The sequence below is a fragment of the Pogoniulus pusillus genome, chromosome 25 (genome assembly GCF_015220805.1).
Source record: "Pogoniulus pusillus isolate bPogPus1 chromosome 25, bPogPus1.pri, whole genome shotgun sequence".
Lineage (NCBI taxonomy): Eukaryota > Metazoa > Chordata > Aves > Piciformes > Lybiidae > Pogoniulus > Pogoniulus pusillus.
Genome location: NC_087288.1, coordinates 19,691,082 through 19,707,427, shown reverse-complemented (window position 1 = coordinate 19,707,427; position 16,346 = coordinate 19,691,082). Strand labels below are relative to the sequence as shown.

Sequence of the window (16,346 nt, the reverse complement as noted above, 5' to 3'; positions counted from 1 at the left end):
GAGTGATTGGCATTGGAATGGGCTGCCCAGGGAGGTGGTGGAGTCACTGTCCCTGGAGATGTTCAAGAAAAGCCTGGCTGAGGCACTTAGTGCCATGGTCTGGTTGACTGGACAGGGCTGGGTGCTAGGTTGGCCTGGATGATCTTGGAGGTCTCTTCCAACCTGGTTGATTCTATGATTCTATGAACACCACACTAGAACAAGCAAAAATAAAGGCCATACCTAATCCCCACCCAATGACACAATGAGGAGCAACAGGTGCAAGCTGGAGCAAAGAAGGTTCCATGTGAACGTAAGGGAAAACTCTTTCATTGTGAGCATGACAGAACACTGGAATGGGCTGCCCAGAGAGGTTGTGGATAGCCTGGTGTGGAGACAGTCAAAACCTGCCTGGACACATTCCTGAGTGACCTACTCTAGGTGATCCTGCTCTGGCAAGGATGAACTTTTGAGCTACCTTCCAACGTTCTGTGACTTTGTGATTGCTTTCCAAAAGCAATCACAGAATCATAGAGGCTGGAAAAGCCCTCGAAGATCAAGTCCAGCCTTCTATCCAACAGCTCCATGACTACTACACCGTGTCCTGGAGGGGCATAGTGTGCTAGTTTGAAGCTAGCTAGAATGTTTTGGTGAGAAAAGTCAGATTACAGGCTGTGAAAAGGGAACAATGGTGATGTCTGCTGCACTCATAAGCTTGCTGAGATGGCTAAGAACAAGAACATGAATACAGATAACAGAGTTGCTCTCTGGGCTTTGGGCTGAACTTCTCTCTCTAACCTGCAGTCTGTGTGATTAATCCACCTGCTTCCTAGCACCTCTGGCCGACCCTCCAAGCTACCTTGAGCATAAGGCAACGTCTTGCGTAAGGTAGACAGGTGGGAGGAAGGTGGAAGGGTGGTTGGGAGCCCCTCCTGGGGACTCAGGTTTCTGGGAGGGCTGCTGTGTGTCTGTGTTACCTTTTACCTTGTCTATTTTTGTCTATAACTGTATACACTGTAAATCTTTGCTTGTCTGTTGTGCTAAGCTGGGACTTGATGATCTATGAGGTCTCTTCCAACCTTGTTGATACTGTGATTTCCAGAGCCCCTGGGTCTAGTCTGGGTGATTTTACAAAGTGGGGGTGGCAGGGAACACCCAAACCATCACACACATCGAGACCACTTGCTCTGCAGACACAAGTGCAACAACCTTCTAGCAGCATTCAAGTATCTTGTTGGCTTGTGATTCTGCAGCTTCACTCCTGCCCTCTACTGAAACCTTCTCAACCTCATTGTAAAGCCTGACAACTCTGAAAGTTGGTTCTGCTCCCACAAATTACAGGTTCCACAACTCCTCAGGGTCAAATTTTCATTGTTCTTCCTCTTCTGTCACCTTAGCTGAGACAAATAAGGTGTACAAGACATATGAGAGGGGAAAAAACCTAACCCAAACCCTTAAACAAAACCCTCAAGCAAACCACCCATCTGAATATTTAGAAAGAACATTAGAGCAACTCCAACTTTCTTGAAACTACCCACTCATGTTTCTCAGCACACAGCTCTGTGCTTCCTGCTCTCTATGGACTTCAAGTGCCCCTCTGAAGCATCTGTGTTTCTAGCCACCTGGTCAACCTCTAGTTACAAGCACTAAAGGACTGTGGGCATGGCACTTTGGGACGTGGTTTAATGGCCATGGTGGCCTTAGGTTGAAGGAGGGACTTGATGAACTTCCAAGGCATTTTTCAACAGAAACAGTTCTGTAATTCCCTGAAAGCATCTATTTCTACCATCTCAAAAGATACTTTCATTACAGTTGCTAATGATTATATGAAACTGATCAAAGTGCCACAAATGGCAATACTGCTGTTCAATAAAGATTAGTCACAGACTCAGACCTTCATCTTAAACAGAACCACAGAATTGTTTTGGTTGGAAAAGACCTCTAAGATTCTTCAGACCAAGGCCACCATGGCCATTAATAACATCTCAAAGTGCCATGTCCACATGGTCCTCAAACACCTCCAGGGATGGCGACTCCACCACCCCCCTGGGCAGCCTGTTCCAATGCCTGACCACTCTTGCAAGAAATAAATTCTTCCTAACATCTAACCTAAACTTCCCCTGGCACAATGTCAGGCCACATTCTCACCCTTTATCACCTGATACTAAGGAGGAGAGACTCATCCCCACCCTACTCCAACCTCCTTTCAGGGATTTTAGAGAGCAATGAGGTCTCCCCTCAGCCTCTTCTTCTCCAGACTAAACAACCCCAGGTCCTTCAGCTCGTTTTCATAAGAGCAGCTGTTCTCCAGACCCTTCCCCAGCTTTGCTGTCCTTGAATATTTATGTCTTTCATCACATAACTCAGCAAACCACCTCTAAATCACAACCAGTGCACTCCTCCTGAAATCACTTTTGGGGACACTTGTGCCAAGCCATTAAAATATGCATTTTTTGAACCCCACAAACACAGGCCTGGAGGGCCATAAAACAAAAGAACTCTGGCAGCCATTTTACAGATGTGTGTGGAAAACCACAGCCAAGTGTGATGTGACACAGGGGAGTACTCTTAAATCTGCCTGCAGTTTGAACACAGTGATGCTGGCCACACCCTCCTGCGTGCACCCACACACACCTCAGAATGAATTCTGCTGCTTGTTCATTGCTGTACCACTCAGGAAGGTTAAGCTTTACTCTGAAGCTCCTGCCCAGGTACTCCAGGACGTTCTGCTGTGTGAAACAGCCTGCCTCCAGGACCGCTCTCAGCATCTCGGTCACGCTGTTCACGTAAAAGGTGTCGCCTTCTTTTCCTCTGACCAGCTCCTCAAAAATCTGGTAGTCTGGGAAATCAACCAATGCCTGGAAGACACAAGTGCATCAGATCAGAAAAAAACAGAGTCACAGCAACAAATGTGCCTAAAATACAGCAAATAGCTGGGGCACTGCACTGATTCATGCTCTGGAAATACTCCTCCACCTTGCAAACTACAAAGTACTGTGGGATTTAGGTGCTTGGAAAGTACTGCAGGGGATTATTCATACCCTGGTGATGACCCAATCCAATGAGACCCTTATCAAAACATCCAGAACAACAAAACTTTCACCTTCTAAATTAGCAAGCTTCTCTTGTTTAGGTGATTTACAGAACCATTAAACTCACAAGTGTCTATCACTGCAAACCAAAAGGCAATGAGTCTCCTCGTGAAGGCTGTTAGAACAAATTCACTTTAGACTCAGCATGTGATAGATTAAAGCTTCTATTTAACTCCAAGCTTTTTCACTCTTGGTGCTATAAAGGTTTCCTAGCTGTTTCTTTATAGCAGGGTTAAGCAAATACGTTGTTAACCCATAGTATCCACACGAGTCTCAGTTTCTGTGCAAGTGTGTCCCTCACTACAAGACAGACATCAAGGTGCTGGGGCAGTTCCAGAAGGGCACTGAAGCTGGTGAAGGGTCTGCAGAACAAATCCTGTGAGGAGCAGCTGAAGAAACTGGGGTTGTTCAGCCTGGAGAAAAGGAAGCTGAGGGGAGACCTCCTCTCTACAACGCCCTGAAAGAAGGTTGGAGCCAGGTGTGGTGTGGTCTCTTCTCCCAAGTAACAAGGGATAGGATGAGTGGAAATAGCCTCAGGTTGCACAAGGTAGGTTTAGGTTAGACATCAGAAGGAATTTCTTTACTGAAACACTGGAACAGGCTGCCCAGGGATGTGGATGATTATCCATCCCCAGAGGTGTTGAAAAGCATCAGAGGTGTGGTGCTGAGGAACATGACTTAGCACCAGCCTTGGGAGAATTAGAGAATGGTTGGACTCAGTAATCTTAAAAGGTCTCTTTTAACCAAAACAGTTCTGAGGTTCTATTTACTGACCTCTGTGACTCACATTTCAGTGAACTATTTGCTCATCACATTTGTAGGCTTCAAGGAAAACTACTGGGAAGATCAGCTGATGTTATCTATCTGGACTTGTGCAAAGCTTTTGACACTGTTGCATGTGACATTCTGATCACCAAACATGGACTTGAGGGATGGATCCCCCACTGGATAAAGAATTGGCCTGATGGCCATGCTCAGAGTTGCAGTCAATGCCTCAGCTTCTAAATGGAGACCAGTGGCATCCATCAGAGGCTGGTACTGGCATCAGTGCTGTTTGACATCTTTGGCAGTGATAGGGGCAGTGGGACTGAGGCACCCTCAGTGAGTCTGCAGGTGAGACCAAGCTGTGTGGTCCAGCTGACATGCTGGAAGGAAGAGATGCCATCCAGAAGGACTTGGACAGGCTTCAGGCATGGGCCTATGCCAACCTTCTGAAGTTCAACAAAGCCAAGAGAAAGGTCCTGCATCTGAGTTAGGGCAACCTCAAACACAAACACCGGCTGGGTGAGGAGTGGCTTGAGAGCAATATGGAGGAGGACTTGAGGGTGTCAGCTGATGAAAAACTCAACATGAGCAGGCAACCTGCACTTGCAGCCTGCAAGGCAATCATGTCCTGGGCTGCATCAAAAGCAGTGTGATCAGCAGGACAAATGAAGTGATTCTCCACCTTTACTCTGCTCTCATGAGACCCCATCTGGAGTATTGTGTCCAGTTCTGGGACCCCCAATACAGGAAGGACATGGAATTGCTGGAGAGGGTCCAGAGGAGGGCTAAAAAGATGACCAGAGGGTTGGAGCATCCCCTGTGTAGGGACAGGCTGTGAGAGTTAGGGCTCTTCAGCCTGGAAAAGGCTCTGGGAAGACCTCAGAACAGCCTTCCAGTACATGAAGGAGGCTGCAAGAAAGCTGGAGAGGTACTTTTGACAAGTGTTTGCAGTGATATGGTGAGGAAGAACGTACTGAAAAGGAAGAGGGGAGATTTAGACTGAAAATCAGGGGGAAATTCTTTCCCCTGGGGTTGTGAGACACTGGAATAGGTTGCCCAGGGAGGCTGTGGATGCACTCTCCTTAGAGGTGTTCAAGGGGGCAGGTGGGACAAGGCCTTGAGCAGCCTGGTCTAGTGGAAGGTGTCCCTGCCCATGGTGGTGCAGGGCTGGAATCTGATCATCTTGGGGTCTTTTCCAACACAAATCATTCTGTGAATCCCTCCATATCTTCAGTGCTTCAGAAAGAGCATGTGCATAGAATGCCAGGTCCAGCCTTCCTAGGTAAAGGTATGGTTTAAATTAGAAGGCCCAGCACCCTGTCAAGCTGAGTCTTAAAGCTGTCCAGTGTAGGGGAACCACTACTTCCCTTGGAAGATGATTCCAGGGACTGAGAGCCAATTCACTGGTTTACTTCTAGACAGCTGACTCACTGAATGCTCAACTGCCATCCTGTTTTCAAAAGGCTGAGATCTTTCACATTAGGAGGCAAACTCTTCCATCTTCCCACACCTACTCATGCAGAGCATGCATTAGTAAAAATCCATAAAGCTCCTCTACAGCTCTCCTCTCCTGACCCTGCCTGTACTTCACTGCCGAAGGTCAGTGTTACATTACAGACACAGGCTCACTTTGGACTGCAGTTCCTCAGCCATTACTGGAAGGATGATTTAGCACTCAATATTGGAATTAACTCTTCTCATTCAGAAAGTAAATCTGATTACCAAACCCTCTGTATTCATGCAACACAGAAAGCAGGAGCATTAGCTGCTTACCTTCAGAGCAAATCCCAAGGGAATGAAGAACAACTCTTTCTGAAAGAAGAAGTTGACCATGACATAGCCATTCTCCAAGTAATGAAGGTTTATGTTTGTTGCAGTGTGCTCATCCTTCACACAGTGCATCATTAGTCCTGCAAGATTAACAGGAGGAAAGACCAAGGTAAGCTCCACAAAGCCAACAGGCTGCATTACTGTGATGTGTCTGAGAGGGTGTTTGAAGGCAATCGTGATGTCAGCCTTGGCACTCCGTGGCTGAGAACATGAGGCAGCATTTCCAGCATCAGTCTTCCAGCTCAGTTTGTAGTACTCATGTCTCAGGACACTTACTGAGATCACAGAATGGATTGAAGTGACCTTGAAGATCAGAGAATCATAGAGTGGTTTGGGTTGGAAGGGACCTCTAAGGGTCACCTAGTCCAACCTCCCTGCAGTCAGCTGGGACATCCTCCACTAGATCAGGTTGTCCAGACCCTTGTAGAGCCTAACTTTGAACCACCTCCCTGGGCAACCTGCTCCACTACTTTCATGCTGCAGAACTTGTTCCTAACATCCAATCTAAATCTACTCTTCTTTAATTTCAAATCATTGTCCCTTGTCCTTGCACTGTAGGCCTTTGTAAACAGTCCCTCCCCAGTGCTCTTGCAGGCCCCCTTCAAGCTGCTATTAGTTCTCTCTAGAGCCTTCTCTTGGCCAGGCTGAACAATCCCAGCTCCCTCAGCCTGTCCTCACAGCAGAGTGTTTCAGCCCTGCAGACAACTTTGTTGCCCTCCTCTGGACCCACTTGATCAGGTCCATGTCCTTACTGTCTGGAGGGCTCCAGAGCTGGACACAGTACTCCAGGTGAGGTCATCTAGTACCAACTCCTCACCTCCAACTAGACCAGGCTGCTCAAGGGCCCATCCAACTTGACTTTGAACACTTTCAGGCTCAGAGCCTCCACAACTTATCTGGGCTACCTGTTTCGGCCGGTAGTCAACACCTCAAGGCAAAGAGCCTCCTCCTAAGGTCAAATTTAAATCTAGCTCCCTTCTGCTGGAAGCCATCAGCCCTTGTCCTGTCACTACATGATTCTGTAAAAAGTCCCTCTCCAGATCCCCTTTAGACCTCTATGAGCTGCTTGGAAGATGCAGAGAGCTTTTAGGAAAAGGAAAGCCCCAAGCCTCAACTGTTCTGACTGTAACCTTTGGTTGTTGTCAGACACAGCAACATGCAAGTCTCTTTCTAAATGTACTCTGGGTCAAGTTTCCCTATCTCTGTTTTAGGATAGAACCACTGAAGCAGTGTTTCCTTGTCCTGCTGAAAGCTGCCAACTGCAGGACAAGCAAATGGGACTGGTGAAAATGGCACTGCCTCAAAAATCGATGACATTAAACTGTGCTCAAGCACCTCAGTCCAGTCAAACCAGCAGCTGGTAACACCTGAGTTTAAAAGTGTAACTTCTCTAGTTTAGTTAAACTTTATTCTATTGAATACACACAACAAAGGGCTGGGGGAGCCAATAATACAGTTAACAGGCTGCATGAAAATTAAATCTGCTAGCTCAAAGGAAAGGCAAGAAAGCTGGTGAAAGTTCTGAAGAACAGGTCTCAAGAAGAGTGGCTGAGGGAACTGGGGTGGTTTAGTCTAGAGGAGAACTCATTGCTCCTTACAACTCTCTGGAAGAAGGTTGTAGTGAGGTGCAGGTTGGTCTCTTCTCCCTAGTGTCAGGTGATAGAACAAGAGGAAGTGGCCTGGAACTGTGCCAGGGGAGGGTTAGGTTAGAGATTAGGAACAATTTGTTTCCTGCAAGAGTGGTCAGGCATTGGCACAGGCTGCCCAGGGAGCTGCTGGAGTCACCATCCCTGCAGGCATTCAAGAAACCTGTGGCCATGGCACTCTGGGACATGGTTGAGTGGCCACAGTGGTGTTAATTGAAGATTGGACTTGTTGACCTTTAGAGTTTCTTCCAACCAAAACAATTCTCTGATTCAATCATCAACCCAGCCTCACAGCTTCTGTGACAAGGCCAACCAGACCTTGAACAGCCTTTCTTGCTGCAGGGGCAAAAAGCTCCTGAGCCTCACCTTGGGCTGGAGGGGCTTAGCCCCTGGCCCCTTGCACATGTCCTGAGTCCACTGCAGTGTGGGTGAGGCACCAGGAGGCTCCATGCTTGGCATCTGTAGTGGAGAGCACCTCCCCTGCCTTTTGCCTTAAAGGTGCCTTCATGCCCTTCTCCCTGGAACACTGTGGAAATTGGGTACAACCTTGCTGCACATCAGTCTCTCATCTGTGTGTGCCAAGAATAGGGCTGGCTGGGTGGCAGGGAGGAGGCACCAGCTCTGCATTAAGGCTTGGCCCTGCTCTCACTGAGGCAGACAGCACTATCAGCTCTTCTGAGGGGCAGCTGATGGCACTGGGCTTGTTTATTTTGGAGGAGGCTGAGGGGAGACCTCGTTGCTCTCTATAGCTACCTGAAAGGTGGTGTGAGTTGATCTCTTCTCCCTAGTATCAGGTAATGCAATGAGTGTAAATGGCCTGAGATTGTGCCAGGGGAGGTTTAGGTTGGATATGAGGAAAAATTTTCATTGCTGCAAGAGTTGTCAGGTACTGGAACAGGCTGCCCAGGGAGGTGCTGGAGTCACTGTTTGTGGAGGTGTTCAAGAAATATGTGGACATGGCACTTTGGAAACATGGTGTAATGGCCATGGTGGTCTTAGGTTCATGGTTGGACTCTGATCTTAGAAGTCTTTTCCAAACAAAACTATTCTGATTCTATAAACAAAGTTGGTGAAAGAAGGTCAGCAGCTTACCCTGACCTCTACTGAAGGTAAGGATTCACTCACACCTTCTGCATAACAAAACATGATGTGAGCTGCAAGGCCTTGTGAATGCTCTCCCTTGGCATAGGTGGCTCCCACAAGGCCAGCATGTCTCATGTCTTAATCATTATGCTGGTGTTGACCCCTTTAATTTACCTATGCAGTAAGAAATAAAAGCATTACACAAAGACCCAAACCAAAACAAACTAGCAGAAGTCAGCTACAGAGTGGTCACTGCTGTTTGTCCCCAAGGACACTGCAGGGAAGTGTTCACCTTACCATACTCTGTGAAACCAGGGCCTCTGCTTTTCCATTTGTGTCTTGTCACTGCAAGAGGGAAATTTCGCCTGGGCATAATCAGCATCCTAATAACTTTTTCTAAGCCATTGATTATGAAGTAGCCTCCCATTTCCTAGTGGGAAAAAAAAGGCATTGGTTTTATAAGCTTAGAAGTTAGCAACAGTGCTTTAAGTAAAACACACAAAAACCACCTGTATGTTAAGTATTTCAGCCAGTAAACCCACGGCATACTTCAGCACTGCACTTGGGAACTTTGCACTCCCTGTCAGTAACTACTACATCTAATGGGCAGACTGCAGGCAGTGCCAGGAAAGGGATGCATGCTCCACAGGCTGAAGAAACAAAAGGATACCATCCAAAATCCCCTTGTCCCCCAAAAAACAACCCAACCACCAACTCCACAAAAAAAGCCCACAAACATCCCCGACCCCCCAAAACCCCCACAACTCAACCCCCCACCCCCCAAAACAGAACACAACCCAAGCACCCTCCCCAAAACCCCCACAACCCAACCCACCACCCCCCAAAACAGAACACAACCCAAGCACCCTCCCCAAAACCCCCACAACCCAACCCACCACCCCCCAAAACAGAACACAACCCAAGCACCCTCCCCAAAACCCCCACAACTCAACCCCCCACCCCCCAAAATGGAACACAACCCAAGCCCCCTCCCCAAAACCCCCACAACCCAACTCCCCACCCCACAAAACAGAACACAACCCAAGCCCCCTCCCCCAAAAAACACAACCCAACTCCCCACCCCACAAAACAGAACACAACCCAAGCACCCTCCCCAAAACCCCCACAACTCAACCCCTCACCCAAAACAGAACACAACCCAACTCCCCTCCCCCAAAAAACCCTCAACCTAACTCCCCTTCCTAAAACAACCCCACAACCCAACTCCCCTCCCCCAAAAAAACCCACAACTCAATCCCCCACAAAACAACCCACAACTCAATCCCCCACAAAACAACCCACAACTCAATCCCCCCCCCAAAAAAACCACAACCCAACCATCAACCCCACCAAACCCTGCCCCTCACAACCACGCCAGCCCCACCCAAAAATCCCAGCCTAACACCAAAAACAGCCAAACAAAAGCACCCCACACCTGTGGTCAACTTAGTGACTCTGAGGAGCTGCCAGGAACTAATGTTTTTGTAGTCACTCTGCAGTCTGAGTGTATAAACCAGAAGCAGCTCTGCTGCAGAAAGCCTTTCTTGGTCATGTACAAGCTGAGCACTGATGAATTTGTAGCTCCCCCAACAGTCTGCCACCAGGGAAGCGTTACAGCAGCAAGCAATGCTATGCATGAAGATGCAGACTAAGAAGCAGTTTTGTTCCTTGCATAGTTTGCTCACTCTTTCTGAGCACAAAACATGTCACTAATTCATTCTGTATTCCATTTATGACAGCTGAGAGGCTTCTGGGGAGATGAGGAAAAAGCTGCAGAAGGCAGCTGAGATCAACAACGTCTCTCTCAATGCTTGTTCTCCACAGAAGCCTACTCACAGCTCCATAGTCTCTGCTGCTGGCTAGCAGCTGAGAAGTACTGGGAACTGAAGGGATCAGCATCAAACATATCCCTGTACTCAAAGGCAGGTGTGTCTGCAAATCTTTCTCAAGCTGTTGCATGGAAGCACCATATATAAGGGCACAACCCGACTAAGTAACAAGTCAGGCCTGAAACAAAATAGAAACGCTCAAGTTCTGCTTAGAGAAGCTGACCTGAGATGCTGCTCATGTAAAAATGCCTATTTTCTAGGCCCACAAAGTCCCTGTTACCTCCTCCTCCTCGTGGTGCTGTATGAGGTCTTGTGGAGAAAGATTATAGAGGTTGCACAACTTGGACTTCACCATGATTGGAATATGGCCCAGAGTATGCTTAATGGTCCCTTGTGGTATGCCATTCAGTGACCAGCTGATGTCAGCCTGAAACAAGGTGAAAACAGTGAGAGAACTGAGTTGCACCTGTAGGATTTCCTGCTCCATTAACTGTACGTTTGATGTGGCCCAGCCAGCTGCCTTCCAACACCTGAAGGACATGATAGGAAGGATGGAGAATGACTTTTCACAGTATCACAGTATCATCAGGGTTGGAAGAGACCTCACAGATCATCAAGTCCAACCCTTTACCACAGAGCTCAAGGCCAGACCATGGCACCAAGTGCCACGTCCAATCCTGCCTTGAACAGCTCCAGGGACGGCGACTCCACCACCTCCCCGGGCAGCCCATTCCAGTGTCCAATGACTCTCTCAGGGAAGAACTTTCTCCTCACCTCCAGCCTAAATTTCCCCTGGCACAGCCTGAGGCTGTGTCCTCTCGTTCTGGTGCTGGCCACCTGAGAGAAGAGAGCAACCTCCTCCTGGCCACAACCTCCCCTCAGGTAGTTGTAGACAGCAATAAGGTCTCCCCTGAGCCTCCTCTTCTCCAGGCTAACCAATCCCAGCTCCCTCAGCCTCTCCTCATAGGGCTGTGCTCAAGGCCTCTCACCAGCCTCGTCGCCCTTCTCTGGACACGCTCAAGGGTGTCCAACGGCAGGGCAAGAGGGAATGGTTTTAAGCTGTGGGAGGGTAGGCTTAGACTACATCTCACAAAGAAGTTCTTCAGTATGAAGGTGGCGAGATTCTGGAACATGTTGTCCAGAGAGGCTGTGGATGCCCCCTCCATGGAGGTGTTCAAGGCCAGGCTGGACTGGGCATTGAGCAGCCAGGTCTACTTGAGAGGCACTCTGGCCTATGGCAGGAAGGCTGTAGGGGTTGGAGGCCAACAGGATCCTTGGGTGCATTAAGAGAAGCGTGTCCAGCAGATGGAGGGAGGTTCTCCTCCCCCTCTACTCTGCCCTGGTGATGCCTCACCTGGAATACTGCATTCAATTCTGGGCTCCCCAGTTCAGGAGGCATAGGGATCTAATCAAAAGAGTCCAATGGAGGGCTACAAAGACGATTAAGAGGCTGGGGCACAGCCCTGTAAGCAGAGGCTGAAGTTTCCTTTCATATCCTTTTTGGCTGCCTAGAGCTATGCAGAGAAGCTGCTAGCACAGTGAACAAAGTTAACAGCCTGCTTTGCTTTTCAGATCCCTAATAGAGTAGCAACATTTTTAAAAGGCAGCCAAAAGGGTAGGAGAGGAAACCACAGAAGTTAGCAAGCAGTTAAAAGCAGAAGAAAACAGCAAGTGCTCAGTGAAAGGACACCCACACTATGGGCCTGCAGAGGTCTTTCATGAGACTTTTTCAGTTAAACTTGTCCATGAGGGATATAAAAAGTGAGAAAGAAAAGCATGTGTGAAAGAAAATGGTTTACTGACAATACCAGGATCTGGCAGTGTGTGTGCAGGAGGACCCCCTCAACTGTTAGAAACAAGCCAATAGAAAGCCCTGTGGGAGCAAACCATCCTAATTTCATGTGCAAGAGGACAGGTTTCAGAAGAGCTGCTGACAAGCAGGGAAGTGACACGAAGGCATGAACACATTGGTTCCACACCTGGCTGCAGTTAAGAGTGTAAATTGAGTTTGGGGAGTTGAAGGGAAGGAAAAGGTTACTGTGCCACTCTAAACCCAGGGTGCAGCCTCACTCTGAGACCTCTGCACAGATGAGGCCTGCAGCTTAAGCCATGACTAAAGGTACAGAGTGGCTCCCCTCCGTGTGAGCAGCCCCTCAGCAGCCTGGGGCTCAATACTCACTCCAGGGAATAATCCAAGCAAGGAGTTTGTGGTTAAAGGCTGCATGGGGGAAGCATGGAATAACTTACACTGATTCCTGCAAGGGCAGGGAGTGGGAGAGACCAATCAACCTGTCCCAGCACCTTCTTACTCAAGGACCAACAAAGTGTTTTGTTTCAGACATCTGCAGAGGCTCAAAAAACAATTCAAAAAGTAAACACTTGGGGGGGGAAAGAAATCAGGAAATCATAAAATTGTTTTGGTTGTGAATTCCGATCATCACATCCAACCATTCTCTAACTCTGCCAAGGCTGGGGCTGAACCATGAACCTCAGCACCAATTCTCTGTTTTCCAGACACCTCCAGGGATGGGGATTCAACCACCTCCTTGGGGAGCCTGTTCCAGTGTTTGAGAAGCCTTTCAGTTTCCTCCAATGTAAACCTTCCTTGGTGCAACCTGAGGCCATTTCCCCTCCTCCTAGCACGGATCATTAGGGAGAAGGGACTAACAGCCACCTCACTCCCAACTTCCTTTCAGAGAGTTGTGGAGAACAATGAAGTCTCCTCTCATGGTTGTCTTCTCCAGACTAAACAATCCCAGCTGCTCTTCACATGGCCTGTTCTTCACAGAGTGATTGGCATTGGAATGGGCTGCCCAGGGAGGTGGTGGAGTCACCATCCCTGGAGGTGTTTAAGCAAAGCCTGTATAGGGCACTTGGTGCCATGGTCTGGTTGACTGGACACAGCTGGTTGGACTGAATGATCTTGGAAGTCTCTTCCAACCTGGTTGATTCTATGACTCCCTCAAGCACCTTAAGGCCTTTTTTTTTTTTTTACTGAGGGACCCACAACAGATCCAAGTCTTTAAGGTGTGGTCTGACCAGTTCTGGGTGCAGGGGGACAATTACTGCCCTACTCCTGCTGGCCACACTAATCCTGATCCAGGCGAGGATGCCCTTGGCCTCCTTGGCACACTGCTGGCTCACGTTCAGCCAGGTATGAAAAACAACTGAGGCAGGACAACTAAATGCTACACATCTTTAGCTCAGGAAAACCTAAGGGCCACTGGGCCAACAGCTGTGAAAAATCTGCAACTGCCTCAGTTTCACACTCACGTTAGAAATAAGACCTATAAAAGCAACCAAAAGTATCTAACACCCTGGACAGAAGAAGCAGCTGAAACTGCAAGCCAGCACTGGCCTGGGTAGGTTGCCAGGGGCAAACGCACAGCTTCGGCACCACTACAGTGTCAAGAGCAAGCAGCTGCTGCTGGACAAGCTGCAATTCTTTCAGTGTGGAACACCGAACGTCTGCCGAAGGTGTTTTGTTTCTTTGGCAAACTTCAAAGTGATTCAGGACAGACGATGAATGCATGGTGTGAACAAGACAGACTCCTAACTGCAGGCTCTCTCCAAGGGGGTCACACCGCTTCTGAAGCCTGGAGCCCTGCAGAAGCACAGCCTGGAGCCCTGCAGAAGCACAGCCTGGAGCCCTGCAGAAGCACAGCCCGGAGCCCTGCAGAAGCACAGCCCGGAGCCCTGCAGAAGCACAGCCCGGAGCCCTGCAGAAGCACAGCCCGGAGCCCTGCAGAAGCACAGCCCGGAGCCCTGCAGAAGCACAGCCTGGAGCCCTGCAGAAGCACAGCCTGGAGCGCCATGGTCTCTGGGCTGGCCCAGGGCACTTCCCACGGCCCCCTAAGCTGGCTGGTTGGCTTCTTTACTGGAAACGTGGTCAGGCATCGGAATAGGTGGCCCAGGGAGGCAGCGGAGTCAGGGTCCCTGGGGTGTTCATGTGGATATGGTGCTCTGGGACACGATTTCAAGGCCTTAGGCGGGGATTGGACTCGGTGATTACTTAAGAGATCGTTTCCAAACGAGACGATTCTATGACCCCGGGAGGCCAAGCCGACAGCAGATCGGACGCACGGCCTGGGTCGCAGGAGACGAGGCCCGTACGAGTGCTGCTCCACAGGGGCTTCCTGCAGCGAGCTCGTAGCCAGCAACTCCCGAAGCTCCCCGCAGGACAACGCTCTCGGAAGCCCACCCGGGGCCGGCCGGAACCGGGAGGAACTGGCACGCAGGAAGGCGAGGAGGGCTCGGCAGGCTCTGCGCCCCGGCCCGACACGTACCGTGATTGTGCCGCGGGAGCCCAGCCGGCGGCCCGACACGTACCGTGATTGTGCCGCGGGAGCCCAGCCGGCGGCCGGACACGTACCGTGATTGTGCCGCGGGAGCCCAGCCGGCGGCCGGACACGTACCGTGACTCTGCCGCGGTAGGTGCTGCGCAGGCCGCGGCACTCGGCGGGGAACACCCTCCTCTCCTGGCAGACCGTCCCTGCCGGCACGGCGGGAGGGATGATGGACACCCCCACTACAGCCAGCGACACCCGTCTGTCCTTCAGCGCCATCTCCATCGGGTTGAGATCCTGCAACGGCATGGGATGAAGCCCGCCGGAGGGCGGCAGGAACCCACCGGGACGGGACCGGGACCGGCACCAGGACCAGGACGAGCACGGCCTGGTCCGGCCCCGCACCCCTCACCCCTACCCCCCGAGACCTGCACGGCGCGGTAGATGCCTTCGCTGACGGCATAGTTGAAGGACTCGATGTGCGCAGCGGTCAGGTCTCGCCGGGCGCCGCCGCGCCCCTGCGGCCGCAGCCGGTGCGGGTCCCCGCAGCGCCCGGCCATGCCGCTGCCGCCCGCCGCGCGCCGCCCGACGGGAAACGGCGGCCCCGACACCGCCCCCTAGCGCCCCGGCGCGGCGCTGCGCCCTGTGCGCCACGTCCACGGCCCCGACACCGCCCCCTAGCGCCCCGGCGCGGCGCTGCGCCCTGTGCGCCACGTCCACGGCCCCGACACCGCCCCCTAGCGCCCCGGCGCGGCGCTGCGCCCTGTGCGCCACGTCCACGGCCCCGACACCGCCCCCTAGCGCCCCGGCGCGGCGCTGCGCCCTGTGCGCCACGTCCACGGCCCCGACACCGCCCCCTAGCGCCCCGGCGCGGTATCCTGAGCTGCAACAAGAGAAATGAGACGGCAGGGCGAGGGGAGTGACTCTGCCCCTCTGCTGAGACTCCGCCTGAAGCACTGTGCCCTGATCCGGAGCCCCCAACACAAGGACACCGAACTATTGCAGTAGGTCCAGAGGGTCATGAAGATGATTAGGGAGCTGGAGCAGCTCCTGCATGGGGACAAGCTGCGAGAGGAGCAGCCCAGAAAAGAGAAGGCTCCGGAGAGAGCTTATGGCAGCCTTCCAATACCTGAAGAGGGCTACAGGAAGGCTGGGGAGGGACTTTTCACAGTATCATCAAGGTTGGAAGAGACCTCACAGATCATCAAGTCCAACCCTTTACCACAGAGCTCAAGGCCAGACCATGGCACCAAGTGCCACGTCCAATCCTGCCTTGAACAGCTCCAGGGAGGGCGACTCCACCACCTCCCCGGGCAGCCCATTCCAGTGCCCAATGACTCTCTCAGGGAAGAACTTTCTCCTCACCTCCAGCCTAAATTTCCCCTGGCACAGCCTGAGGCTGTGTCCTCTCGTTCTGGTGCTGGCCACCTGAGAGAAGAGAGCAACCTCCTCCTGGCCACAACCTCCCCTCAGGTAGTTGTAGACAGCAATGAGGTCTGCCCTGAGCCTCCTCTTCTCCAGGCTAACCAATCCCAGCTCCCTCAGCCTCTCCTCGTAGGGCTGTGCTCAAGGCCTCTCCCCAGCCTCGTTGCCCTTCTCTGGACACGCTCAAGCATCTCAATGTCCCTCCTAAACTGGGGGGCCCAGAACTGAACACAGGACTCAAGGTGTGGTCTAAGCAGTGCAGAGTACAGGGGCAGAATGACCTCCCTGCTCCTGCTGGCCACACCATTCCTGATGCAGGCCAGGATGCCACTGGCTCTCTTGGCCACCTGGGCACACTGCTGGCTCATGTTCAGGCGGGTATCAATCAGCACCCCCAGATCCCTCTCTGTC

At 51.2% G+C, this 16,346-nt stretch overlaps 1 protein-coding gene across 1 annotated transcript in view; it reads right to left on the bottom strand.

The window, feature by feature from the left end:
• POLR1B (RNA polymerase I subunit B) overlaps window positions 1–15,070 on the bottom strand; it is a 37,138-nt gene extending 22,068 nt beyond the window's left edge. Inside the window, exons 1-6 of the mRNA XM_064164652.1 lie at window positions 14,939–15,070; window positions 14,640–14,807; window positions 10,505–10,651; window positions 8,693–8,825; window positions 5,610–5,746; window positions 2,614–2,837 (exon numbers count right to left, since the gene is read on the bottom strand). Of these exons, the coding sequence (XP_064020722.1) occupies window positions 2,614–2,837; window positions 5,610–5,746; window positions 8,693–8,825; window positions 10,505–10,651; window positions 14,640–14,807; window positions 14,939–15,070 (941 nt within the window). The remainder of the gene's footprint in view (window positions 1–2,613; window positions 2,838–5,609; window positions 5,747–8,692; window positions 8,826–10,504; window positions 10,652–14,639; window positions 14,808–14,938) is intronic.
• Window positions 15,071–16,346: the final 1,276 nt, after the last annotated feature.